At 37.9% G+C, this 27,190-nt stretch overlaps 1 protein-coding gene across 1 annotated transcript; it reads left to right on the top strand.

Annotated features, from left to right (window-relative positions):
• The first annotated feature begins 53 nt into the window (after positions 1-53).
• Positions 54-27,190, top strand: Abhd17b (abhydrolase domain containing 17B, depalmitoylase). The gene is made up of 4 exons (XM_085693695.2): positions 54-180; positions 19,976-20,445; positions 23,233-23,412; positions 25,649-27,190. The coding sequence occupies exons 2-4, from the start codon at positions 19,979-19,981 to the stop codon at positions 25,866-25,868; spliced, it is 867 nt and encodes a 288-aa protein (XP_085549821.1). The 5' UTR covers positions 54-180; positions 19,976-19,978; the 3' UTR covers positions 25,869-27,190.

The raw sequence follows: 27,190 nt of genomic DNA, 5'->3' as shown, positions 1-27,190 counted from the left end.
CCGTTAGTCAGCAGAACGCGAACGCGCGAGGAGGGGGTGGTCACACGAAGCGCGCCCGGCCACCGCAGCGCTCGTTCGCGTCCTCGCCGGGCCGGGCCGGGCCGGGACGCGCGCAGAGTCGGCGGCGGGCGGCGCCCCGCGGAGGACAGCGCGTCGGCGGCCGCGGCCGCTCAGCTGCAGGTGCGTGGGGCCGGGCTGCTGGGCCACCTGGGGGGGGGTCGCCGTTCTGCGCGGGGCCGGGGGGGGGCATACAGGCCGGGAGGCTCCGGAGGAGCGGGGCTGCCGAGCGGAGACCGGCGCGTCCCGGGCCTCCTCTCCCTCCGGGAGGACCACAAGATGGGTTCGGGCGCTGCTCCCCTTCCCTGGATCTGGGCCGCTCGTGAGCCCTCGCTCTCGTCTTGGTGTCCGGATCCGGCCGATCTCGATTTTAGATGGAGTCCTCCCGGAGCTTGAGCGGGGAAGCCCGCTCCGGCTGTCGCGGGCGCTGCTTTTGATGGCTTGAACTTCGATCATCCGTGATTGAGAGCTCTCGGGGGTTGAATTTGAATTGAAAGTTGGGGAGTCCTGTTTGAAATTCTGTTTAATATTGAGCCGGAAAAAAAAAGTTGTGTTCAGTTAGATTGTAGTGTATGGAGGACGTTCGGAGGATTTAACCCCGGCTTCTTGTTTAAAACAAAAAACCCGAAAACGTTCAGAGCTTGAATTGAGGTGAGATTTCTGTCAAAAGCAGAACATTTAGTTCTGTCATTGATGCTCTGCTTTAAGGCAAAAATGAAGCAGATTTGGTAAGAAAAGATTAGAATAACGGGGCACGGAAAGGGTGACCTTTAAATTTTACCTAGGAGCTTATGAAAGGTATTCTTTGTGTGGTATGTAGTGTTTGATCCCTAAGATAATTCATTGACATTTTTCAAGCCTTCAGTATATAAAAAGAATTTTGGACATCTTGGGCCAGCATTTGAAACTACCTACTAAGTCTTGAGTAGAAGCAGGTGCGCTTTGTGATGATATTCATTTACTTATGTTAGCGGGGATTTTTCAATAAACGAACATTTATTTTGTAGAGAATTTATGTCCATACGTTTGGCGCATGAATTTGGTTGGGTGATATCCTTACCCGTAGGCAATGCAGTATTTTGAACATCACCATTATTGTCGGTGTCCATGCGTGTTACCGAATTTTGTTTTTTGGAGAAGGATCATTCCGAAAGGAAAACGGTGAAGGCCATTGTGTTTAAGTTGAAACGGGATAAAATCTCTATGCGCCTACATTACTGTTTCAGACCTAGGAGGAAATAGGTAGCGTCCTCACTCATACTTTGACCTCTCTTTTCTTCTGCTCAAGTATTAATAAGGTTAATTGGCAAAGATAGGATTAGATAGATTTTCAGCAAGCTAGGCAGCTTTAAATTTGTCCCCTGGTGTACAGTACCCTGGTTGATATGTGGCTTCTTTCCCTAAGCACCATCACCCGCTTTGTATGTGAGTTAAATGGCCACTGAAAAATCAGGGTCTCCCCATCCCCAACACATACAATCATCACAAAGTTCTAGAACAAAATGATGGTTTAAGTAGCTTAGTAAATGCAGTAGAATGAAGCCATTGGTGTCCTGTTCTGGCACCAGATTGGTCTATAACTCCAAGCATGCTGTTCTAGTCTGAATCAGTGTCTACATTAGTAATGTAGAACTAATAAAATGTGCCACCTGCTTAGGTGGAGCACTTGTTGCTTTTGCAGAGGACCTGTGTTCCCTTCCCAGGACCCACATGGTGGCTCATAACCATTGCTAACCCCAGTTTCAGGAAATGTGTCACCCTCTTCCGATCTCCATGAACATCAAGCCTGGTGCATGTGTGTGTGTGTGTGTGTGTGTGTGTGTGTGTGTGTGTGTGTAGACAAAACATCCATACACATTTAAAAAAATCTAAATTTCTTTTTAATTTGAAAATGTTTCACCTGCTTAGTTTTTAAGACAAGAGTTACTAATTGATAAACTTGTGTTTATATTGGTATTCTAACAAGTGTTAACAAGGGAATTTAGGGTTTATTAACTTTGCTGGTTTATTTACCAGTGGATTTCACTTCTACACTAACTTTGATTTTTCTTGTAATTCTCAAAATAACATATCCTTTTCTTACCCTGTTAGGGATCTCTCATTTGCATTACTTTGTCTGTCTCAGAGTTGTGAGTTGGGAAAAATGGCTTTCCGGCTTTTACAGATTTAAATAAAGACTAGAGAAATTAATTACTTAAATTGCCTAAAGTTAGACAGTAGGAACTGAGACTTGAACCCAAGTCTTTTGACTTTTCCTCAGACCTTGGTGTTGAAGCAGTCTTCCATACTATGACTGTACTTAGCAGTTTTTTTTTTAAGACTCTGTAAAGTTACCATATAGCAGTATCAGTGTGGTGGCATAAAAATCTGAAAATCCACGCACCATTCATCTAGTTGAAGAAACATAACAGCAAATCAAAAGGATACTTTTCCTATATCTTATATATATTTTCCCAAGTCCTATTATCTTTCTCCCACTCCAACCATTAACCTTAAATTGTCATGTCTCCTTGCTGTCAGGGTTCATATAAACAGCATCTAGATCTCTGGACGTGTATTTATGTATACACATAATTTTGATGATCTTAAGTTTCTTTAAGCGTGATGTTTATATCTGTCTGTAGTTTGTTTTCTCGATTTGACCAAAATTTATCCATATTTTTCCAAGTATTTCTGGTTTGTTTTCACTTCTATATCATATGAATGTTCTGTGGCCAACTATGTGTACAACAGCAGTTTCAAAATTATTTTGCTTAGTGATGTCCTTGGTGTCTTTCTTTATGTATACTCTGGCATTTGCACAAGGAAATAGCTCAGTGACGGTTTTCTGAAACAATCTCCCTGTCCTTAAAAAGCCATGACAGGGAGACCTTAAGTTGGCCTTCAAGTTGAGATCCTCAGCCTCCCCAGTGCTGGGATTGGAGGCTAGTACCACCACTACCAGCTTATCTTCTTATATATGTATTTAAATGTGTATCCAAGACGTCTCCAACTGTTAGTTCTTGACCCTGTATCCTCTTTCATTAAAAAATTCCTTGAAGTTTTTTAGAACTGATCTTAGTAAAATACCAAAATAGCTTAAGATGCGTATTTCATGGGTCAGTATTAGAACAGCTACACTCAGGTTTTGCTTTTATGGACAGCATCAGAACACCCCAGGAGTTAGTTACATCTGCATTGCCTCAGGCGCTATTCCACTGGCTCGGATGCAGAAGATTAATGGGATTGCAGTGTCCACATTAAAAGCTAGGAAGTACTGCTAGATTGAGGGACTCTGCCCCAGTAGTTGGTAGCGTCACTGTCAGCACAGTTGCTACCACTGCTCATTCTGATTGTTCTGCTGAGTTGCCTTCAGATACCAAAAGCAGCAATGTTGCAGACAAGTGACTTTATAAAATAACAAGCTTAACTCTCTACCCCAAGGGTTTCAGTCTCTGTGAAGAGACACCATGACTATGGCAACTCTTATAAAAGAAAACATTTAATTGGATGCTTACAGTTCAGAGGCTCAGACCATTATCATCATGGTGGGACATGGTGGCATGCAGGCAGACAGGGTGCTGGAGAAAGAGCTGAGAGATTTATATCTTGATATGCTGGCAACGGAAAGTGAACCGAGTTACTGGGCATGGTTGAAGCATACACCAACGGAAAGTGAACCGAGTTACTGGGCATGGTTGAAGCATACATGAGACCTCAAAGCCCGCCTCCACAGTAACACACTTCCTCCAACAAAGCCACACTACTCAGTAGTGCCACTACCTATGAGCTTGTGAGTGCCATTTACTTTCAAACCACCATACTCCCCTTAAAGTTTGAGGAAAACCAAATACAGTCTTCCCTTTCCACACAAGATAAATTATTTAATTTCATCATCTGTGTTAAAACAATGTAACTAGACAGTAAGTACATTTTTAGAAATTTTTAGAAATGTAGCACCTTGGAGGTAATTCTGGTTTTGCTCCCTCTTCTCCCAGTGAATGACCAGTAGAGCCATTAAAATTCACAGGACTTGGAGCAGCATTATCTTTTTCTGGTTTGTTTTGATTTGGTGTCATTGGAGAGGTGTAGAGTCAGGAACTCATTGTGTATCCTCTGCTGGCCTTGAACTGCTGATCTCTCACCAATCCTAGATCTACAGAATTATCTTCATACAGGGAAAGTATCTGGGTTCTCCCTGGCTTTTGGGTAAGTGGTGCCTCTTTCATTATACTTGAAGGCCATCAGTAAGAAAGATTACCCTCGTGCGTAAATCTTAGTAATAGATTGCTAAACCACAGGATAGTGGTTGCTTGTGCCAGTAATGGATGCGATAGGTTTTTCCACCTTAATTAATACTTTAGATTTACTAGTTTTTGGAGGATGAAATGGTACTTTGATTCCAGTTTCATTCACATCTCCTAGTTATTTGTATTATTGGCAATAGTTTATTTGTTGGCCTTATGTATTCTTTTTCTGTTTGCTCAATTTTACTCTATTTTCTGCATAATAGATTGGGGTTTTAAAGGATTTTAAAGATACCGTCTTCCATCTTTATAGTAGTTTTCACTTTAAATATTTTACTAATAATTTTTAACTTAATAATTTCATTTATTTAATATTTTGAAGCAGTGTCTTACTCTGTCTGAATCCTGGGCTGGCCTCTGATCAATAGCAGTAGCAGTCTTTTGATTTAGCCTACCAAGTGCTAGGATTGACTCAATGCCTGATTGAGAATTTTTTATTTTAATGTCAAATTTATCATACTTTCATGTTTTCACACTTAAATCTTGTGATGGTTGGTGTTGTCAGTTTAACAGAATCTAGACTCTTTTGGGAGATGGGCCTCCGACCATGCCTGTGGGGAGCATTTCGGTTGTGTTAATTAATACTAGAGCACCCATCCTACTCACAAGTGAGACCATTCTCTGGGCAGGGCCTTGGGTCACAGCAAGGGAACTAAGCACCTGTGTATTTACCTCTGCTTTCTACTCTTGAATGGATGCAGTGTAACCAGCTGCTTTAAGCTCTTGACATTTTTGACTCCCCGCCATGATGGATGGATGGATGGATGGATGGGTGAACTGTGAACCCGAATTCACTTTCTCCCTTTAGCTGCTTTTGTCAACATTACTTTTATCACAAGAAAATATCTAAGATCTGGGAATCACGTGAATATTTTTTTCTATAAATTTCTGAACTCTGCTTATGAATTAAATGTATTTACTGAAAGAATCTGCCTTTTTAATGAATTGACTATTTTAGTGTTAATGTTTCCTGTTGACATTATATTTATATATATGTTGATCATTGTATTTAGTTAGTATCCCTATATCAAAAATTAAAATTTGGTAACTCTTGGGCAGGAGATACGACATTTGGTTCTAAGCACCTACATTGTGTGGCTAACAACTGCCTGTAACTCCAGCTCCAGGGAATCTGACATCTTTTTCTGGTTTCCACAGGCACCGTCTGTCTGTGGACACAAACATGTACACATAAACACAAGGATAATGAAACTTTAAAAAATAATCAAATTTGATGACTGTTTTCATTGCACAATTTTTTTAAGAGGGAGAAATTCTTGGAATCTGCAACCATTCCTTTAGAGTACAGGTTGAACATCCCTAATATGAAAATTTAAACTCTGAAATGCCCAACTTTCTTGGGTATTGGCATAATGGTCAAAAATTTCAGATTTTTGGAGCATTTTAGAATGTCTGACTTTCAAGTTAGGAATGCTCAGCTAGTAAAAATATAAGAAAAATATTTCAAAATATGTTTCTGTCTTCCTCATTTCACATGGTATGCTCAAGCTGTACTCGGAATCTTATGTTCCATCTGGGCTGACATTCAGCTTCTAGATGCATAGAACATGGCAGGCACTTTTGTCACCGGTCAATATCCAGATCCTTCTCATTTCACAATCGACTTTAATTTTTTTGTGTGTCTTTTTTTTAAATTTTGGTTTGGTTTTTTTTGTTGTTTTTTTTTAATAAAACATAATTCTAGTCTCTAGTAAAATAAAATGTCACAATAAATTAAAATATTTAAATGTAGGTTGGCTCAGATATAGGGCCTATTTTGTTTCCTTGGGAACTATAAAAAAAATTTAAACAAATTCTTCTGGGCAGCTTAAAGGAAAAGTGGGAGTGTGTCCACTTCTCTGTTTGCTGTTGTAGGGCTGATTTTGGTGGTGGAGGGAGGCTCGTGAGCAAAATAAATAAAGGTACCTAACTTTTTCCTAGAACTTAGCATCTTGTAGAGGATCATTGTTAATATGTATAATAAAATGTCTCATAATGTTCGAAGGTGATAGACATTGCCGAACAAGTAGAAGACAGTCGAGGAGAGTATAGAAAGCAATTTGGTCTACTAAATAGGGTGGTCATGCTAGGTTTCATTGAACAGGGGAGAATGAGCCAAGTCATGCCATCAGTGAAGGAATCAGCTATACAGGTTATTAGCAGATCCAGTAAGAGTGGGCAGAAGAGTCTTGATAATAGGCCTGTGTGCCTGGCTCTCCCACTTTGAAATTGTGTGAGCTTAGAAAGTTAATTAACTTAAAAACAGTCTCGGTTTCCTTGTATATAAAAGTATGGCAATATAAGAAAAGTATTATTAAGATTAAGAGATAAGTAAAAAGACCCACCCCTCACTTTATTCTCATGTGGAACTCTGTACTTTGTTTTCGTAGTATATGTCACAGCTTGTAATTATCTGCATCATGGTTTGATAAAGTTTATCTCACCCTTCTGAAATATTGATGGGAAGAACCAGTCTGTGCAGTACTGACTGTTCATCTATTTACAATCACAGACAGCCTTTAAACCTTTTTTTGCGAATTTGGAAGTTACCTCTTACAGATTTGTTGAGGGTGTTTTGTGTTTATATAGTCTTTTGAATAAGAGCTTTAGACTGTGTTGCAGACATTAGCTCATTAATCATCACACATCTGTGATGAAAGCAGTAGGTATGTTTCATCCTGCACTTTAAAACTACTGATACTGCATACTGCAAAGCAAATTTGGATCACATTGGGTCATTTTTCTAGGCACCCCTCCCCCCCCCGCTTTCTACAATATTGCTAAAATTCACAGAAAAGGAAAAATATATAAGCTATAAATCATTAGATTTAGCCTTTGGAAAATAATTACAAAACATTAAGTTAATATTCTAGTTATGATTTCGTTTTCAATTTTTTCCTCATAGAGCTCCTTAAAATATTTGAGAAGTATTAGAAATAATCATAGAGTAGCAATATGTTGTCTGTAGGGCTAAAGAATTCTTTTTAGTATGGCTTTGTTGGGGAGTTTCAGATTTATTTTGAGGATATACAGTCACATGAAATGATAGGAATTAGAAAATACATCTGAGTTTAGAGTGTCCTTCAGTATTCTTTGAAAACTGAGATGATTTGACACAGTTTGTGTAATAACCTCCAAAGTATTCTGTCCCGAGATTGTGACCTAGATTTTGTTTCTGATTAATAACTTATACAGTGTATAGATAACCGTGTGTGTGTGTGTATGCGTGCACGCGCACATAAGTATATTAAAAAAGATGGTAGCTTATATCTGAAATAATACCTTTGGGGAGGGGAGACCTCTGGCTGTTTATCTCAAGCTTGCCTTAACTCTAACTCTCAGATACCCAAATAGCTGGTTACATTTTGTTCACCCATTTTACAGGTTACATTTTGTTTAGAGCTTTTTAAGAGACTTTAGTATGTCTATTATTACTTAAATGTTTAGAGCAAGAAGGTAGTGTTAGTGAGAACTTCTTGTTCTTAAAGGGCATTTCAATATAAACCACTAGGATATTAGTATCATCATTTTATCTATTAAGAACCATAAAACAATTTGTTTCATAACATGGAAATACAAAAATCAAAATGAAGCTACAACTGAAGAGAAAATCTAAACCACATAGTATGGGCATAGCACAGTTCAGGGGAGATTTTTATTTTCCCTTGAGAAAGAAATAAACCTTGAATAAGCAAGCTTTGATATGGGGGAGGTAAAGTTCTTATTTGGAGGGAAATGATAGGGAAGATTTTATCAATAGATTATGCACAGTATATGCAAATGCTAGAAACAAAAGCATGTCTATTTTTTCAAGATCAGCATGTTTGGGAGAATAAATGAGTAGAGAATTAAGAGTAGAGGCCAAGATGTAGGGGGACCCTATATGTCATCCTAAAGAATTTAGACTTATTCATGAGGGCCTACAGGCCTATTGAAAAATGTAAATAGGACAGTGACATCACTTGGTGAGAATGCAGAGTATTGATTAGATAGATATGTGGTAGAAATTGCACAGTATTTTTATAATGCCTTCTGGAAAATAGTTAAGACATGGCTGAGGATTGATGGAGGATACGAGGAAAAGAAAGGTTGGCCTAATGTGGCAGAAAGTACAAAGAGCCAAATACAGGCTGAAATTTAGAGTGCAGCGTTTAATGGAAATATTAGAAAAATCTTAAGATTGGATAGGTTTTTAGTGTTCAGAGCCCTGAGTTTAGCCAAGCATGGGACTTATTCCCGTAACCCTTGCAGAATTGTTTGAGGCTAGCCTTGTTTGCTAGTAGCAAGGTTGGGGTATAACTTTTGTGGGGAAGGAAATTGAGAGTTTGAGTGAAATGTAAAGATAGAAGACAGAAGACCAATCTGTCTGAAAATAAAAACTTGCGATGACTTTAGAAATTGAGGTTGAAGATTAGCTTTAAGAAGGAAGGAAAGGACAATAGTTACATACTCCAAAACGATACATTAAAGTTAAATAAAAACTCGTTGTATTTTGGTATTGTAAGAGGTTAATAAAATAAATATTAAATCATAATTTTTTTAGGCACATTTGTGTTTTTGTGTGTAAAAAGTCTGTTTATAAACAGAAGAAATAAACACCAGAAGAAAGACAGCAGAAATTGATGTACAGATTCTATGACTGGTTAGTGGGGATCTCTGATCACTATGGGTAAAACTTCCTGAGGAGAAAAAAAAAAAATCATGATTTGATTAATTTCTGATATTTAGACTTTAATCTTCCCAGCAAAGTTGCAGTTCACAGTTGAGAAAACTTGAGGCACTAAGAAGTTGATTGCCTGAGATCTCTCTCTCTCTCTCTCTCTCTCTCTCTCTCTCACACACACACACACGCACGCACGCGCACACGCGCGCAGGGTCACTAAGGTATGGCTTGAATGTATATGTGTCTAGTTCCAGAGGCGAGGCCCCAGGTTAACTATGCCCATAATCCCAGCACTGGAAAGGCTTAGGTCGAAGATCCTGAGCTTGAGGTCAACCTGGGCTACATTAGCAAGACTCTGCCTCTGATGAAATAAGTAAATAATTTATATTCATATTAAATTTATGTGGCATATCTAATTTATCTGTAACTGTTTCTGTTTTGCCAAAGAATGGTGAAAGCTTTACCACAAACTAGCACTATCTTCAAACCACCACTGCCCAGAAATAGGAAATGCTATTATGAAATAGCAATTCTGTGTGCAAAAATATAGTACATTACTGTTTCTAAATAAAATACGGGGCTAAAGAGATGGCTTAGAGATTAAGAGCACTTGATACTCTTCTAGAGGATCTGGGTTCAATTCCCAGTAACCATATGTTGGCTCACAATCATCTATAATGAGATCTAGTCCCCTCTTGTGGCATGCAAGCAGAACACTATATAATAAATAAATAATCTTTTTTGAAAAAAAACATGGGTGAAGATTTTATTGTGTTCATAAAAGTCGTTCTGTTACTGTGCTTTTATTTTTTGATTGAGTGAAGGAGGCTGTTCTGGAAGTCACTTGTACAGGGTAGCCTGAACTCAGAGTTATGCCTACCTCTGCTTCCCGAGTGCTGGGATTAAATGGGACCACAGCTGACTCTTCTGTTAATTGTGTTCTTTCTTAAACTGCGGGGGGAAAAAAATAACAACTCCTAACTGTTCCTTCTCATTCCATCTTCGAGGAGAACTTGGATTCTTGGCAACAGTCATTTTTTAGTTAGGCTACTCCAGTTGAGGTCTCTAGTAGCTAAAGCTGACTACCATGAGTAAATGACAAGGAAAGACACTTCTAAAGTTAAATTTACAGCTATCTTGATATTTGGGGCATCAGTTAATAATGCATCAACTGAGGGACGTGTTCTATCCCTAGGGTTGCTTGAACAAATTGCTCGATTTTTTTCAAGTGCCCCAGCCATTTAAAAATGAATTCCTCAGCGAGATCAATCTTGCCTGTTAGCACACATTTCAAAGTTATTACATCATCTCAAAAACTCTTAAACATACAGGAATGTGTGATTTTTGCCAACTCAGAGCTTTAAATTATCTCTTCAAGGACCAAGCTGACCAAAATGGCAGCACACATTCACACACACTCCTGACCAGCTGGAAGCATGTCCTGTCTTGGAAGAAAAAGGATTAGTCTGGTATTTATATATATATATATATATATATATATATATATATATATATATATATATATATATATATATATATGTCCCAAGATGACCTGAAACTCAAGATCCACATGTTTCTGTTTCCCAAGTGCTGAGTTACAGGCATTGAACACCACACTTCGAACCCTTGATCTTGACTTTTCCCCACCATCCAAATGACATTTTTATTATTATTTTTAGGTGTATATGTATGATATTGAGGAGAGGGGTACCATAGCATGCTTATTGAGATCAGGTGACATCTTTGTGGAGAGGATTCTCTTCCTTCCACCTTTATCTGAGTTGCAGGCATTGAACTCTGGTCGTCAAGCTTGTACAGCAACCCATTTACCCACTTAGCCATCTTATTGTCTTCTGAATAGTAATTCTCACCTCAGTGGTCTGTTCACTTGATTGCCTCCCTGATTTTAAACATTCAGAAATACATAGTGTACAATGTAGATAAAAACAAAATCCAGTGGTACTGGTTTTCAGAAAAGATTTAAGCCACAAATATGTATATAATACTGCTTAGAACTCTTGATTCAAAACAACAAAATAACCTCCTTTCTGAAAACCTACTTGGCATTATCTCAACTTATACTATGTGTAGTCTTTGTAATATGGTAATTGGCTTCATGGAATAAACACAATCTAGTAAAGGCATAGACACTGGACTGGAGAGATGGCTCTGCCCTTGCGGAAGACCAGAGTTTAGTTCTGAGCACCAGTGTGAGGTGTCTCACACCTGCCTTTAAGTTCAGATCTAGGAGTTTTTGATACCTCTGGCCTCTGTATACACATGCCCATGCATAAACACATAATTAAAAATAACAAATTATAGATATACAGATATTAATGAAGCCCATGGATAAATGTGTGTCAAGTATCGCAGTGTTCAGCTATAAGAACATATGTGAACCCTGTAAACTATAACAGTAATTGAAAGTGTCAGGATGGGTTAAGAGGTGATCTAAGTCCAATTCATAGAAGACCTTTGAGAACCTGTGCAGAGTTCAGTTTTATTAGAAGTATAGAAGGAAGCTATCAAGGTGGGTTTTGTTTTGTTTTTCGAGGCAAGGTTTTTTCTGTGTGACACTAGCTGTTCTGTAGACCAGGCTGGCCATGAACTCAAAGATTCTATAGGCCCCACTCAACGTGTTTTTAAAGCACAGAGTTCATTATTTTTAAGCTGTCTAAAAAAGAAAGTATAGGTTCAGATTTAGAGGACTTATGAGAAGAAATTCACTTCTACTTTCTAAAAGGTTTTCTTTTTGTTACGTATATTTTTAGTTGTTCTTCTTTTATCTTTTAATCTTTTTGTCAAAACCAGAAACTATTACAGAAGAGTAGAAAAGGTAATACCAGTGCAAATCAGATCTTTTCCTTAATGGCTGTATTCTCCTTAACAGTTACAGCCCCTCTTCCAGCACATGCCTTGGCTATAACATTAAGATTGCCAGTATTTGTTTGCTCTTCAAAATAACTATGCAGCTAGTCAATATTAAGCTGTCTTGAAATTTCCCTGAAATATTAGTCTATAATCCTGGGCAGTTCTTAAGACATGTACAGAAAGTAACCACGTATTTTACTAAACTGTCACAGAATGTCTTTAGTCCAATTGCCAGCATTTGCCCAGCTTTTGAGCTGGGCCTCCACAGTCTGGGTAACTCTTAGCATTGCTGTCTTCTGAGCTCCTACTATGGTGACTCATTAGGCTCTTCTTGCAGCATTTAGCCACTTTTCTTGTCCAAAGTTTCAAGTGTCACAGCAGTAACCCACTCCTTGGCACCGACTTCTGTATTAGTTACTTGTTTATTGCTGTGATAAAACACATAACTAAGGCAACTTAACAAAATTTGTTTGAGCTGACAGGTACCAGTGGGTTATAGCCCATGATGGTGGAGTGGGGGCATAGCAGCAGGAAGCTGAGGGCTCACAACTTGAATCACAAGCACAAAACAGAAAGAGCAAACCCATAATGGTCAAGTCTTTAAGCTCTCAAAGCCTACCTGCAGTGGCACACTTCTGACCACACCACGCCTCCCCAGCCTCCCCAAATCATGCCATCAATGAGAACCAAGCATTTAAATCCTCAAGATAAGGTGGACATCTCATTCAAATCACCCCACCCTTGTTGCCATACTTGGCCAACAGTTTAGAACACTTTATTGGCCTCTGTCAGCTCTAGCTTAAATAATTTTTAGAACTTTACTAGTAGTCATTTCTAAAAAAAATAAAAGCAGTATATTTGCTGTGTTCTCACTACTTGTTCTCATTTGCCTTGTTTTATTTTTAAAATAAAATCTTAAATTTAAGTCTTAAAATTTTGTTGTGAAGTTATTTACAGTAACATTTAACATTACATTAACATTACATGAGTCTACATGTTGTTGCTCTACTTAAATCTTGAAGTAATGCCATATTTAAATATAGAACCAATTCTGGCTATGCAAAATTGCCTACTAGTGCGATGCTGACAAGTCTTTGGTGGGGTAGCCAAATCCTTTCTATTTTGATTTGAGGCATGTTCCACCATAAAGTTCTATCTAGTACTGTAAAGCTCATGGCTGTAGGTGGCCCTACAGGGCAAGCTCCTACTTCTCTTTCTTCTAATTGAACATTTTTGTACCTATTTAAATGTCTTCCAAACATTTATATTTGTGCCCATAGATTAGTTACTGGAGCTGCCAGCTTTTGTCAAAGATGCCTTTTTATTTGTTTGTTTGTTTATTTGTTTGTTTTCAAAACAGGGTCTCACTATTTAGGACTGGCCTCAAACTTGCAGATATCTGCCTCCTAAGTCCTGGGTTAAAAGGTGTATCCCACTAAGCCTGACATGAGATTTTTTTTTAGTAATAATCAGCAGTAACTGCACATACTCATACTGGTCGAAGTGATGAAAATAAGTGACTGCTGAATGCTCAACCTTAAGTGGAACATCGATACAATCTCTTCCACAGCTAGGGAGTATTATGAAACACTTATCTCCTGGGTATGACATGACTATTGACCAAAAAAGGGAAAGAAAAGAAAGATCAGTGGATGGAGGTTCTCCACGCTTGTTTTTATAAAAAGCAGACTCTTGAGAGTAAGATTCAATGAATGATAACTCACTTCTGAGAGATGTACAATACATTTACTCATTTGGATGGGACATGAGCCTTAGGCATGTGAGTTATACTGAAGTTATAACTTCTTGAAGTCCAGATCTAAGAATACCTCCCTGATGGCAGCCTGTGAAACCCCTAAGTATACTGTTGAAGTTGTGGGTAGATAAAGATTCCAACTTGTAAGCAGTAGGATGTAATCATGGGACTGATGTCTACACAGAGAGCCCTGCACTCACCAAAAGATAGTAAAGGGAGGAACATAAATACATACTGCTCGAGCCTCTCCCACGCCTCCAGGCTAGATTTCCTGTGTAACATGTATGTGGTTATCTACTTACTCTCACTAATGGTAGCTTTTGGACAGTGATGTCTCACTCTCACTCTTGCGTCAGCACTAATTCTGTAAAACTTCCCAGTACTCGGGAATAAGCCTACCCATGGCTTACAGTGTTTCAGAAGTTCTTTTCCAGGTAGAAAGTGTAACATTGATCATTAAAAAAGAAAGTACCTTTTTCAGTTACAAAGCACATGAATCCTAATGGATCCAGAGATTTTACCCTGATGACCAGCCTTTCATCTAACTAGTGTACGTAACCAGCCAGTGTGTCTGGCTCTCGGTCTAGTGCCTTCTGTTACTTACTCTCTTGTCTACGTGTAAAGTCAGGGCAGAGTAGTTTTTGTATACTTTGAGCATGAATCTGAGGTTGATTTAAAATTTCAGGCCCCAAAACTAAAGGTAATGTCTTGGAGGAAGACAGCAGGACAGATAGAAAGCAGCTGAGCAGAGTCCAGGAATGTTAAACTGGAGCAAGAAGGTTCAAAGGAAAGTGAAATTTAAGTCCCGAGATAAGGCCATGAGATGGGCTCAAGGGCTAGAAGCTGGGTCAGCTTCAAAGTTGGTTTCTGTGCCACTGTCACTTCTTCCCAAACTCTGCTAAACATGTACAAGCAGTTTTCCAAGCTTTTATAGAAACAGATCATTTGGGTGATAAAACTTCCGTTAACACTTCTTACTGCGGCAGCTTAGTTTAAATTTCAGATATTGTTAGACAGTGCTTACTTCTCAGCCCAACTTTGCATGATTCAAGGCTTACGTATCTATATTTGTCCTCTGGAAGTTCAAAGTGAATGTTAAATTTCAAAAATTCAGTACATATCTAACACTGTGCAATTAATATTCAGTACTTTGTTTCCTAAGCAGCTTCATTTCTCTGACTTCATTCTCTAACATTACAGCGGTGACAGCAGGATTTTTGTTGTTTTTAAGATAGGATGTACTCAGACAATTCAACTTAGTCTCAAACTTGGAATCCTCTTGTTTCAGCCTCCCCACTACTGGGATTATGGGTATATGTCATTACAGGGTAACTACAAATAGAGGGAAAAACAGGAAGACATGGCCCTTAAGCTGTAGGGGAATATGGAAATAATCTAATTATTGGTCATAAGACACTGAGTTTTCTTTAGTACAGGAACTTTCCAACCAAGGTATTAGCTTCATATAATCTTAATACAAAAATGTAATGAGAGAGATAAGAACACACTTCAAGTCATTCTCAACCATGTATATAAGTACAAAAATATTAATGCAAATATTAGCAATGTTTAAATATTATACATATTATTACCAGAACAACTACTTCAAGAATAGAAAATTAGATTTCTGTCCCTTACCCCATTAAAACTCTTTGGAAACTAAGAAAGGGAAGAAACTTTCTTAACTTATTTCTTTTTTTTAAATTTATTTCATTTATGTGTATGTGTGTTTTGTCTGTGTATATGTCTATGTACCACATGTTTGCATGGTGTCTGTGGACCTCAGAAGAGGGTATCAGATCTCTTGGAACTGGGAATTTAACCCAGCTCCCCTGGGGAAACATCCAGTGCTCTCAGCCGCTGAGCCATCCCAGCACCCAAACTTTCTTAATTTATAAAGAATATGTTTTTAAAATCTATGGGAAAAATTATCCTTGAAAAGATGAATGTCCATTAGATACTGTGATGTATACTTGTAACCGCATTTGCCCAGTGGCAAACTAACCAGGACTACAAAGCAGGACTATTAAAGGGAAAGAAAGGTATTAGCTTTCAAAGGGAAAGAAAAAGCGATGTCATATTTTTACCCTTAAAAGTAGGAACTTGTTTGGCAGTGCTCGAGATCAAAACCTTTAGTAAAGTAAGAAAACATAATGTGTAGATAAGTTCAACTAATAGAGATTTGAGCACTATAGTAGAGTTGCTAAATACAGTCAGTTTCAGAAGGCAAAGTAAAGATTTGTTCTGGAATACAAGGACTCTAAGGTTTTAATAATTACTCCCCAACTGGTTTCTGGGGTTCAGTGCCATTCATTAACATTCCATGAGTCTTACTTGTTCTCATTAAACCATCAAAATTAATCTAAATAATACATAACCCTTGGGTGATCGTGCATGCACCTCTACAGATGGATGACATTACTTTTCTTTCTGGTCCTTGGTGGTGGATCCAGGACTTGCATGTGCCAGGCAAGTGCTCTGTGACTGAGCTGTAACCCTAGCCCTTGCTCTATTTCAGGTATGTTTTGCAAAACAGAAATTTAACAGTTTTGAATCATGTATCTAAAGTTTTCCTAGGATCTGTACACACTTGAAGACTGCCTCCCTTTAAAAAAAAAATGCCTCAGAAGAGCGGTAGAGCCATGAAGGGAAAACGCTTGCTGTTTTGTCATCGTGTTGCCAACGCCACCCTTCCCTTTACGCACTCAAACATCTAGTCCCATCATCATTTTATAGCCCAGAGTTCCAGAATTGTGTGTGTGTTTCTGTTTATGAAATGGGTGGGTCTTTCATTTTTAATATTTTTCCACTGAATCTCTCATGCCTGCACTCCATTTTCATACATAGGGACTTGAATTCAATTCCCTCTAACATGGTGGGTTCAGCCAGGGTATCAGCACAGTCATTTGGAAAGCAGATGTGGAAAATGTCAGGCTCTGTTACCCTACCAAACACTCTGTGTTCTCCGCACCTCATTACCCATCTCATTCCCACTCCTAAACTCATGAAGTTGTTAAATATAAATTAAATGTCCTTGTCGGCTGGTGAGATAATGCATCAGTAAAGTGCTTGTCCTATAAGCTTGAAAACCTGTGTTCGGTTGCTAGCACCTTTACAAATCCCAGGCTTAGTGTCCAGCGCTGTGAAAGATGGAGCTAGACCCTCAAGCTCACTGGCCTACTCAGGGGGCAATGAGAAACCCTGGCTCAAAAAATATGGTGGAAGGATGGAGAAATGGCTCAGCAGTTAAGAGCACTTGTTGCTCTCTTCAGATGACCCGGGTTGGTTCCCAGCACCACATGATCCATTGCTGTCACTTTGTCGACTCCAGTGTTCACCTCTTGTTAACAAACATCCATTCCATTTGTCCAGTACTGGAGTAGGTGGATTCAAAAAGACTTCTTTCTGGTGTCTTCATCTGCCCATTCCTGTCATGAAACTTTAGTATTTTTGCGGGTATTACAGGAGGTACATGCTCATCTGGATGCAGATTTGGCACTGGCAGGTCTGGTCAGCAAATCCCCAAAATCTTCCTCTCTCCTCCTCCCCAGCACTGGGATTACAAGGGCATGCCAAACCATCACACCCACATTTTTAATTGACTATTAGCTCAAGAATTAAGGAATTAAGGTCATGGCAAATGCTTTACTGAGCCAACTCCTCAGCCCAGGCATTAATTTTTATAACCAAAATGTCCATGTGTTCTGGTTCAGCTTGTTGATAGAGCGCTTACTCCTTATGCATTGAATAGAATATTAAGCATCAAAACTAATGGTAGGCAGGCATAGCATGAGTTAAGATAGGCTAACCTGGGCTGCATTGTTATACTCTATTTTATTTGAGATGGGGTCTCACTGTCTGTAGACTAGGCTAGCCTTGAACTCAGGTCTATTTTGAGATATCTAAGGATGTGTATATCAGAGTGTATGCCTCTAGAAAGGGAAATAAGGATGGTATAGAAAACAGGACAGTCTGCCAGGGAGGAGGAAATTGTAAGTGTCTTGAAAAGACAAAGTCACCTCAATGTTAAATAGACTGTCTTAGTTAAAGTTTCTCTTGCTGTGTAAACACCACGACCATAAGCAATTTACAAGATTTATTTCATTTTAGAGCTTTTAGTCTATCATCCAGGGAAGTCAGGGCAAGAGCCTAGAAGCAGGAACTGATAGAGGAGTACTCCTTACTGGCTTGCATGTACTTTATGGTTTGCTCATTTTCTTTCTTTTTAAATTGTATCTTAAGGACAGACATATATATATGTATAAGTTTATGTTAGTGGCATAAGCACTTCTTAGTTCCTTATTTTTTGTTCACCTAATACTCAACAGTCATGTGTTAGCACTTTGACCATTATGAATCTCTGCATTAACTGCAGAAAGTGATTTCTGGCCAAAATCCAGAGCAGCACTAATTTATGAGTCGTAGCAAGAAGGAAGTTTTCAGGCCAGTTATACTTGATTTCTTTGTGACCTACAACAACCAATAGCTCATATGAAGGTATCCCATGCCTGGCACTGAGATTTTCATTTAATAACAACCCCACTTTCTGTGAGGAGTATTGTCCAGCATGCAGGGTTCCTGTGTTAAAACTCATTTTAATTGTATTTTTTTAAATTAGCTTACAAGTAAGGTAATGCATTTCCAGAGAACAATTTCATGCATCTTTAGTTTTGGGTAACCTTTCCTCCACCCTGTCCCTTCACTACCACTCCTACTTAAACTTTTATATCAAGTAATATCAACACACATCCCCATGCATAGTATATGCATTCTGTCTCCTTGCCCATTAAGGCTTTGTCTTCCCCACAATAGGCCCTTTCTAGCTTGACCTCTACAGATAATCCATATTAAACATACAAATAAAAACCACAAAGCTTTGAGCCATATGAGAGCAAATGTGTGACATTTGTCTTGCTAGACCTCAGTTGTTTCGCTTAATATGATGTCCTCCAGTTGTATTCCAATTCCTGAAAATTTTTTAATTTCATTTTTCTTTAGAAATGATTAGAATTCCATTGTGTATATGTACCACATTTTCATTATCCATTCATTAACTGACAGACTTAAAGAATAGTTTTCTTTCCTAGTTATTGTAAATAGAGTGGCAGTGAACATAGATGTACAAAGAGGATTTTAATCCTTTGGGTAAATGTCTAGGAGAAGTATAAATTGAATGTAGTTGTACTTAACTTTCTGGAAAACCTCCACAAGTATGTCCATAGGGTCTAGACCAATTTACATTTTGTGTATAAGCATTTCCTTTCCCTACCTTCTGACCAGCATCTGCTGTCACTTGTTTTCTTGATGATATCCATTCTGACTAGGGTGAAGTGTATGTAATCTCAGAGGAATTTTAATTTTCATTTCCCTGATAGCTAATGATGTTGAAATTTTATAATGTATAGCCGTTTCTCTTTCATTCTCCATTTTAGTAATATCTGCATTAAAGTTTTCTTTTTTTTCTCTGAGCTTATTTGTCATTGTAATTTGAATTCCCGTGAATTTTATGTGAGCCATAAATTATAAACTGAAATAATAGGTTTGTAATGTGAAAGGATTTTATCACTTAGTTGAGCTACTTCAAGGACTCAAAACCCTGTTTCTGAGTGAATGTAACAAGGCCTAGTGTCTTACCCTGGCTCTCTTGTACACATCTCTTTTCTCAAACTGATATACAAGGTGTGGCTTACGGGCAAGGTTCCACCTGACAGCTTGTGTCTTTCGCCTCTGGCAGCTCCATGGCTTCTCCTGACTCTGCCTTCATTCTCCCAGCAGTTTAGTTTTACCTCTATTCTGCCCTGCGCAGGCCACTACAAATTCTTTATTCATTAACCAATAAAAGCAACACATTGACAAAAGGACTTCCCATACCAACAAGGTTGTTTTTTGAGTATGAAAATACAAACATAAATACATACACATGTCACACATATTGCTAACCAATAGTGTCTCCAAATGCTTTTGTTTAATTTACCTTCCTGTGGGATTTTGAGACTTTTTGTCAAGTTACTAGAAATTACCAAATAACCTAACCACACCTTCTATCTTGTTTGTAGATATAAGATACAAGATAAGTTTATGTTTTTGTTAAATAGGATAATCACTCCTTTTAGAAATGTACAGTATTTAAGTCTATCTACTTCTGGGGATGCTTTGCCTCACTCCAGAATTTAAAGTATTTCTAGAACAATGTCAGCAAATATATTTGGGAGGGTTCTTGTTTACAGTTAATAGACATTGACTACCAATAACACTTATTCATGTCTTTGTTTTAGCCTGTTGTATGAGAGTGCAAAGTCCACAATAAGTTATTAAAATATTTCTTGTTTTTTTCTTTTTCAGAAGATGAATAATCTTTCATTTAGCGAGCTATGTTGCCTCTTCTGTTGTCCACCTTGCCCAGGAAAAATTGCTTCAAAGTTAGCATTTTTGCCACCTGACCCAACATACACGCTAATGTGTGATGAAAGTGGAAGCCGCTGGACTTTACACCTGTCAGAAAGAGCGGACTGGCAGTACTCTTCCAGAGAGAAAGATGCTATTGAGTGTTTCATGACGAGAACCAGTAAAGGCAATAGAATCGCTTGTATGTTTGTGCGTTGTTCACCCAGTGCTAAATATACCTTACTCTTCTCACATGGAAATGCTGTTGATCTTGGTCAGATGAGCAGCTTTTACATAGGTCTGGGGTCCCGGATTAACTGTAATATATTCTCATATGATTACTCTGGATATGGTGCTAGTTCTGGAAAACCAACAGAGAAGAACCTATATGCAGATGTTGAAGCTGCCTGGCTGGCTCTTCGAACAAGGTAATCATTATGGGGATCACTGTACCCTGACAGTGGTTAAGTTAAGTAGAATGGAAAGCATTTTTAACATGTGTGCTTTGAACTACGATATGAGGCTATTTGCAGTATATATAGATTAACTATATAACTATATAAATATGTATATGTATGTATATATATATATATACACACTATACATGTAAAGTATGAAACTAACAGTTTGGAATTTTGTATGATGGCCAAAGCAGTCTTTAAAATAGCTGATTTATATGTGGATATCAGTGCCTATGTGAATCTGTGCTCTTTTTGTTTGTTTGTGTTTCTTTTGTTTTTGTTTTTCAAGACAGGTTTCTCCGTGTAGCTCTGGCTGGCTGATCTGTGTAGATAAGATTAGCCTCAAACTCACAGAGATCGCCTGCCTCTGCCTCCTTAGTGCTGGGATTAAAGGAATGCACTACTATATCTGGCTTAATCTTTTTAATATATCCAATTTCTAGTATTGATGAAGAACAAGAGCTGAATTAAACCCTTAAATAATTCCACATATTAAAAAGTATTAAAAGTTTTTGTGTTATCTAACATGTGGAACTGTATCTTAGTTGGGTTTCTATTGCTGTGAGTAAACACCAGGACCATAGCAACTCTTACAAAGGAAAACATTTCATTGGGACCAGCTTACAGTTTCAGAGGTTTAGTCCATTATCATCATGGAAGGCAGCATGCAGAGAAGCATGGTGCTAGAGAAGGAGCTGAGAGTTCTACATATTGATCTACAGGCATTAGGAAGTGAACTGTACCAGTGTGCATGTCTTGAGCATATATGAGACTTCAAAACCTGCCTCCATAGTGACACACTTTCTCTAACAAGGCTATATCTCCTAATAGTGGCACTCCCTATGGGCCAAGCATTCAAATACATGAGTCTTTGGGGACCATACCTTTTCAAAGCACCACAAACTGAAAATACAGTGAAATTGCTAGTAGTGTAAGTAGTCTTGGGAAATTGATCCTGTTTCCTAGTCTATTTAATGAAGAGGTTGTGGTAAATGGCACCCAAGATCCTGTCCAGTTCTAGAAGTTGACCCTCAAATTAGAATAGGCCTGCCTTGAATTTCTTCTGTCATTTTACAAGTTTAATACATCTTTAGTATATCCTTAAGGTAGTTCAATACATGTATGTTAAAATACTTTTTATTCTGTTCTTATATAGTATAATTTAAGTAACCAAGAAAACGGAAATACAATATGAACTTTTTAATACAATATGATCTTTTTAAGAAAATTGAGAATCTCTAATAATAATAGATTCTGACTTTCTGGTGGGTGGGTCAACAGGAACAAAAATGGGTATGGTCGTCTATACAATCCTCTCCCACAAGCCTCAGTCTCTGTGCTTTCATGGAAAGACTAATGGAAGTCAGTATATCTGCGCTAAGTACAGGTTTACTATCAATTTACTGTGGTTTTGGATATCTGATCATTAAGCAGCTTAAGTAGATTGAGTGATCTCTAAAGTTCTTTTTAACTCATTATTCTCAAATTGTTACTGCCTAACTAGAAGCTCTTGATTCTTGCTCGTCTTGAGTTTTGATATTGCTGACTTTAACCCCAGACCTACAATTGCTATGTGCAGTGATGTTAGGCAGCTGACAACAATAGTATGGTCTCGAGATGTGCTGATGTTGCAGATGCTCATCCTCCCAACTTCTTGGCTACTCGGAGCTTTTCTGGGTTTAAATAGCATGTTGAGCCAGGAATAGGTGTACCCACCTCTGGTGGTACCTTGTATACTTGTGGAAGACAGATTGAAGAAGCTGTGGGGAGGTATCTCATTGCCTGAATAGTAAAGGACATAGGAAGAGTTCCTGGTGAATGGTCATATTCTCAAAAATCCCCCTGACCTCTCCAAAAGATTAGACACTGCTGTCCAAATCACTCTTAGCTGCCATAACTGACCGCTCTGCCTTCTAAGTGGAACAGCATAGCGAAAGTCTCTGTAACCCTTAGCCCTACATTCGTCAGCTCCCGTGGCACCTCATCTACACCTGAAGTAGTTTATGGTTGAAACAACTACACTATAAACAAGTAACACCTCACTTCCTGGAGCATCTTAGATAGCCAGCCAATTTTTATGGAATCAGTGACTTCACATACTTAAATCTATAGTGCGGTCAAATGGAATAAAGTGACTTTCTTTAGGGTTTTCACACATTCTATTCCTAACTAACTAAACAATGCCATTTGGAACTCTAGGTCATTTTATTATATTTGTACGTTCTGGTGAATAACCATAGGGAGATTTCAAGAAATACTCTAATTTGATCTTAACAAAAAGTCTAAGTTCTGTACTCTTTCCATACTATAACTTTATGCAGCATCTCATCAGTATGGCCAGTTTAGAGAATCACACAGCTTGCTCTTGATGTATAGAGAAACCAAAAAATCTGTTTATTAGATAGAAAATAATATCTCACACTAAATAACACTAAATATTAACCATTAGACCATTGAAATATGAGTGGTACAATATATTCTAAACTTAAAATTACTAAAATATGATGAATGACTTAATTTTCTTTCATTAAATTGAAGTTTTGGAAGACCTTAGAAGTTACTCTCCTAAAAGATTAGAATTGAGCATGAACTAATCCAAGGTATAGAGCTTATTATAACATTGAAAATGATGGCTAAGAAATTTAAATTTTTAAATATAAATTTGGCATTGTTTCTTTATGAGACATTCTATAGCAAATCTTTAGAATAATGGAATATTTCTAACTATATCTTTCAAACTTGTGATTTTCTTAGATATGGCATCCGCCCTGAAAATGTGATTATTTATGGCCAGAGCATAGGAACAGTACCTTCTGTGGATCTTGCTGCTCGGTATGAGAGTGCTGCTGTTATTCTTCATTCTCCTTTGACCTCAGGAATGCGAGTTGCTTTCCCTGATACCAAGAAGACCTACTGTTTTGATGCATTCCCAAAGTAAGTTCAATATTCAAAATCATTCCATTCCAAGAACCTTATAATGTGTATCACTGAGCTTCCATTTCATATATTGATCGCATAGAAATTATGGGAAGCTAGCTTAAAGAGAGTATTAGCACATGACTTATAAAAAAAGAGGTTAAATGTTTGAGAATGAAGTGGTGGCCTTAGATCTTAAGCAGTGGCATGATGCTGGAAAGAGAATGAATTTCAAATGTAAATTAATAGAGCAACAGGTAGGATTCTACAAAGAACAACTTGACTAAGGCTTTTGCCTTGAGCTACTAAAGTACAAAATTTAGTAAGACGCACAGCATGAGAAAAGAATGGGAAGATGAGTAATGATACCTAGTTAGTTGTATGTAACTTGCAAAGAAAATTGACTCTTAAGTGGCTGGAGTAAATACCGCTGTCATATGTGGTATATGTGGTATCGAATAGATTTGAAAAAAAGGACTGCTTCTTGCTTTCCAAGGCGAAGAGTGGTTGCCACCTGCCTTCATCTTTGGAAAAAAAGTTAATGGCCTATTTTTCTCAAGGACAGGGAGAAGGCAAGAAGTTGGAAAGCTGGCACTTTTCATTCGATCTTCTTTCCTCTGTTGGCAGGAATGCAAAGGATATTTTTGTGAATGGGAAACCAGAAGCCAAGTCATCACTTGGTTCTTTAGCAGAAGAGCAAAAGTTATTTTGAAAACAGTATTTATTCAATGTTGGACTAGAGAGATGTTACAGACATGAGGACCTGAGTTCTTTCCCTAAATCCCATTTTTAATTTAAAACAAACAAACAAACAAAAAGATATTGATGCTCGCAGGTAAATCAGTTAGTATCAGAGCTGGTGAGGGGTCGGAAATAGAAACTGTTCGATCCCTGGGACTCCTGGACCACTGAACATAGTCTGTTTAGCTCAATGATGGGAGTTACAAAGTTGGTCAGGTGACACATAATCCACTTTTTCTGTCTTTTTCGTGATTGACATACCTAGATATTTCCCAGAAATAAGCTAGTTGGAAAGGAAAACACTGTTAATCCTCTGTGGTAGACATTTCTGCATTATTGTACTGGGAAACGGAGCCTAGAGAGTACAGAGATTGCTTAGCAGTTTCACCGAGTATAAGATTCCATCTTACTTAATAGTTAAAGTGTTTTTCCTCTGTTGTCCAGATTGGAGGGGGAAGGGTTGCAGAAAACATGTTTGTAAGATTTCTACTGCATAGTTTCTTCTCTCAAGTTGCCTTTCTAAAATTCTGTTTGCTTTGGTCTCTATCATACATTTGAAGTGTTCTCTTCAGTATCTGATCATTCTTGGCTATGTACTCTTATGTAAGAGAGGAGAACCAAAGAGCTACTCTGGTACACTTGTGCAAAGAAAACTGTGGAACTCTGCCTTGGATGAGGAAGCCTGCCAGCCAGCATTCTCAGAAGCCAAACAAGCCCCACAGACCCAGCCTTTTATGTGTTGTGTGACTTTTTTTTTAATGTGTTGTGTGACTTTTATGTGTTGTGTGACTGTAGTACCTCTCCCCTAAGCTGGAGTCGTGCATCTCCAGACCTTTCAGAGTTGAAGGAAGAAAGTTACTCAGCTTTTCTAAGAAGGCTGGGAAAGAGGAACCTTATTGTATTTTAAACAGACTACTTTGAAGGATTTCTTCGTGTTTCATTCCCTCCCCCCATCTCCATGGCAATGCCTTGGCCCTCTGGGATATTCCATTGTAACTTTCTTCTTCACTTTGCCTCCTATTTGGGTTACTTTACATTGTGGTTTTACCTGTCGTTTTAATAGGTTGTTTCATACATTCATCTGCTTTCTAGCTTCAACCTTTTTTACATTAATACTCTCCCTGTTTTTTGTTAGTTTATAACCTTACACCAGAACAAAAACAAAAACATTGTGCTTGAATTTTAGCAGCTGATAGCAGGGAATAAAATCAGAGCAGTCAAGTGTCATCCTTGGTGTGTGTTTCTTGAAGCCTAGGGAAAAGTCAGCACTGTAGGAAGGTGTTTCGGGGTAAAGGTAGCACTGAGTGACTCAAGCAAAACAAGTGTGCAAAGATGACTGCTCCACCCATGAGAGTGCATAGAAAGGATGGATGGCTTGGGTCCTGCTCAGACCTATGTGACTTCCATCCCTAAAGTTGATCTGTATGCTTGTAATGTTCTAATACAGGATACTTGCTTTCCTTTTTATATAGTTCATTGATTTTTTTTACTTCCTTTCTCTTTTTCTCTCCAGTATTGACAAAATCTCTAAGATAACCTCTCCAGTATTAATAATTCATGGGACTGAAGATGAAGTCATTGACTTTTCGCATGGCCTCGCATTATTTGAGCGTTGCCAAAGACCTGTGGAGCCTCTGTGGGTTGAAGGGGCAGGACACAATGACGTGGAGCTTTACGGACAATACCTTGAGAGGTTAAAACAGTTTGTGTCACAGGAACTGGTAAATTTGTAAACTACTCTGTAAATTTGCATACTGGGTTTTCTTTTCTTGCTGAACTGCACTCCTCGGTAAATAACTTAAAACCAGAAGGTTTTGTTTACAAATCATGTATGTTGCCTTCATAACTGTACAGGTAATGATTTGTTAACAGACTTAATGAAGGTTTTAATTACCAGAACTAGAAACTGGAAATAGCAGTATCATGCAGTCAGGCTGTGTAATTTATATTTTTTTCTGTGAATTTTTTTTAAACATCAAGATGAGTACTGTATGAAATTTTAATTCTTTAAAATCAAATGCTGTAAAAGTATTGCCAAATGCTTTTGCATATCAAAAGCAAATTTATAAATATTTTTAAACATCTCAATGTACTAAATATCCTGGTATACAAATGTAATATTCTTTCAAAAAGCTGTATATCTAAAGTAATTAAAGTACTCAGAATAAACTGTAAAAATTAAAACTGTATGAAAACACCCAAGTTAACTAGAGTTGACCTGACCTATACTCTGTTGTACAGGGATAGAGGCTTAAATGGATATTTTATTGTAAAAATACATTGACTTTTCTGTAGTCTCCTATTATAGTACATGATCCTTTAAAAAAAAATGAAGTCTTAATTTTTATGCCATCTGTTAACTTACCAGCTGTTCATCGTGTAAATGAGAAGTCCTGATGGCGCTGAATTTTAAATAGTTTTGATTTATGTTTGGTACTGTGAGACGACTACTTAAGATTTTCGTTCAGTTATTTAAAAGACATTTAGGGCTTCAAGAATGATTTTGTATGCAATGTTGTTTTAAATTTTGACTAATTAGAATTGTAGTAGTCTTCCTTATATGAATACTTGAAACTCCATTAGTTGTTCTTCAAGACTACAGACAGACTGGCTGTTTGGTCCCTTTCCACCTTGGCTGTTTTTAAGAGTAGGGCCTGTTCTTTTGGGTTACTATTTGAGAATGTCATGGGTTCACTCCTGAATACAGGGGATAAGAAAACATGTCTTACATTTTATATTAACAAGTATAGTAAAAATAAATAAATAAAGCTCACACACAAAAACTAAGTTGCCTTTTCTTGAATGAATCTTGCCTGAATAAATGAAAGTAAAATAAAAAAATTAAACTAATGGTATGTAGTCTAATTTGTAATGAATGAGAATTGAAATAATACACACTGTGGATATGTTTTTAAGGCCTTATGTAGTTTTAATTGTTCTGCTTGTTCTGTGGTTATGTCTAAGATTATAGTATATGATTCTTCAAAGTATATCAAGTATTGTGAATGCTTTGGTTCCGATATGTCAAATTAACAGTAAAACAGCAAATGTATCA

Source organism: Myodes glareolus, chromosome 7, assembly GCF_982192425.1.
Source record: "Myodes glareolus chromosome 7, mMyoGla1.1, whole genome shotgun sequence".
Taxonomy (NCBI): domain Eukaryota; kingdom Metazoa; phylum Chordata; class Mammalia; order Rodentia; family Cricetidae; genus Myodes; species Myodes glareolus.
This window is presented reverse-complemented; position numbering and strand designations above follow the sequence as displayed.

What these genes read in the sequence shown, in the direction of transcription:
- Abhd17b (XM_085693695.2), top strand. Translation starts at nt 19,979, where the DNA reads ATGAATAATCTTTCATTTAGCGAGCTATGTTGCCTCTTCTGTTGTCCA. An exon ending in TGGCTGGCTCTTCGAACAAG is followed by an intron (nt 20,446 to 23,232) that starts GTAATCATTATG and finishes TGATTTTCTTAG; the next exon opens with ATATGGCATCCGCCCTGAAA. An exon ending in TGTTTTGATGCATTCCCAAA is followed by an intron (nt 23,413 to 25,648) that starts GTAAGTTCAATA and finishes TTTTCTCTCCAG; the next exon opens with TATTGACAAAATCTCTAAGA.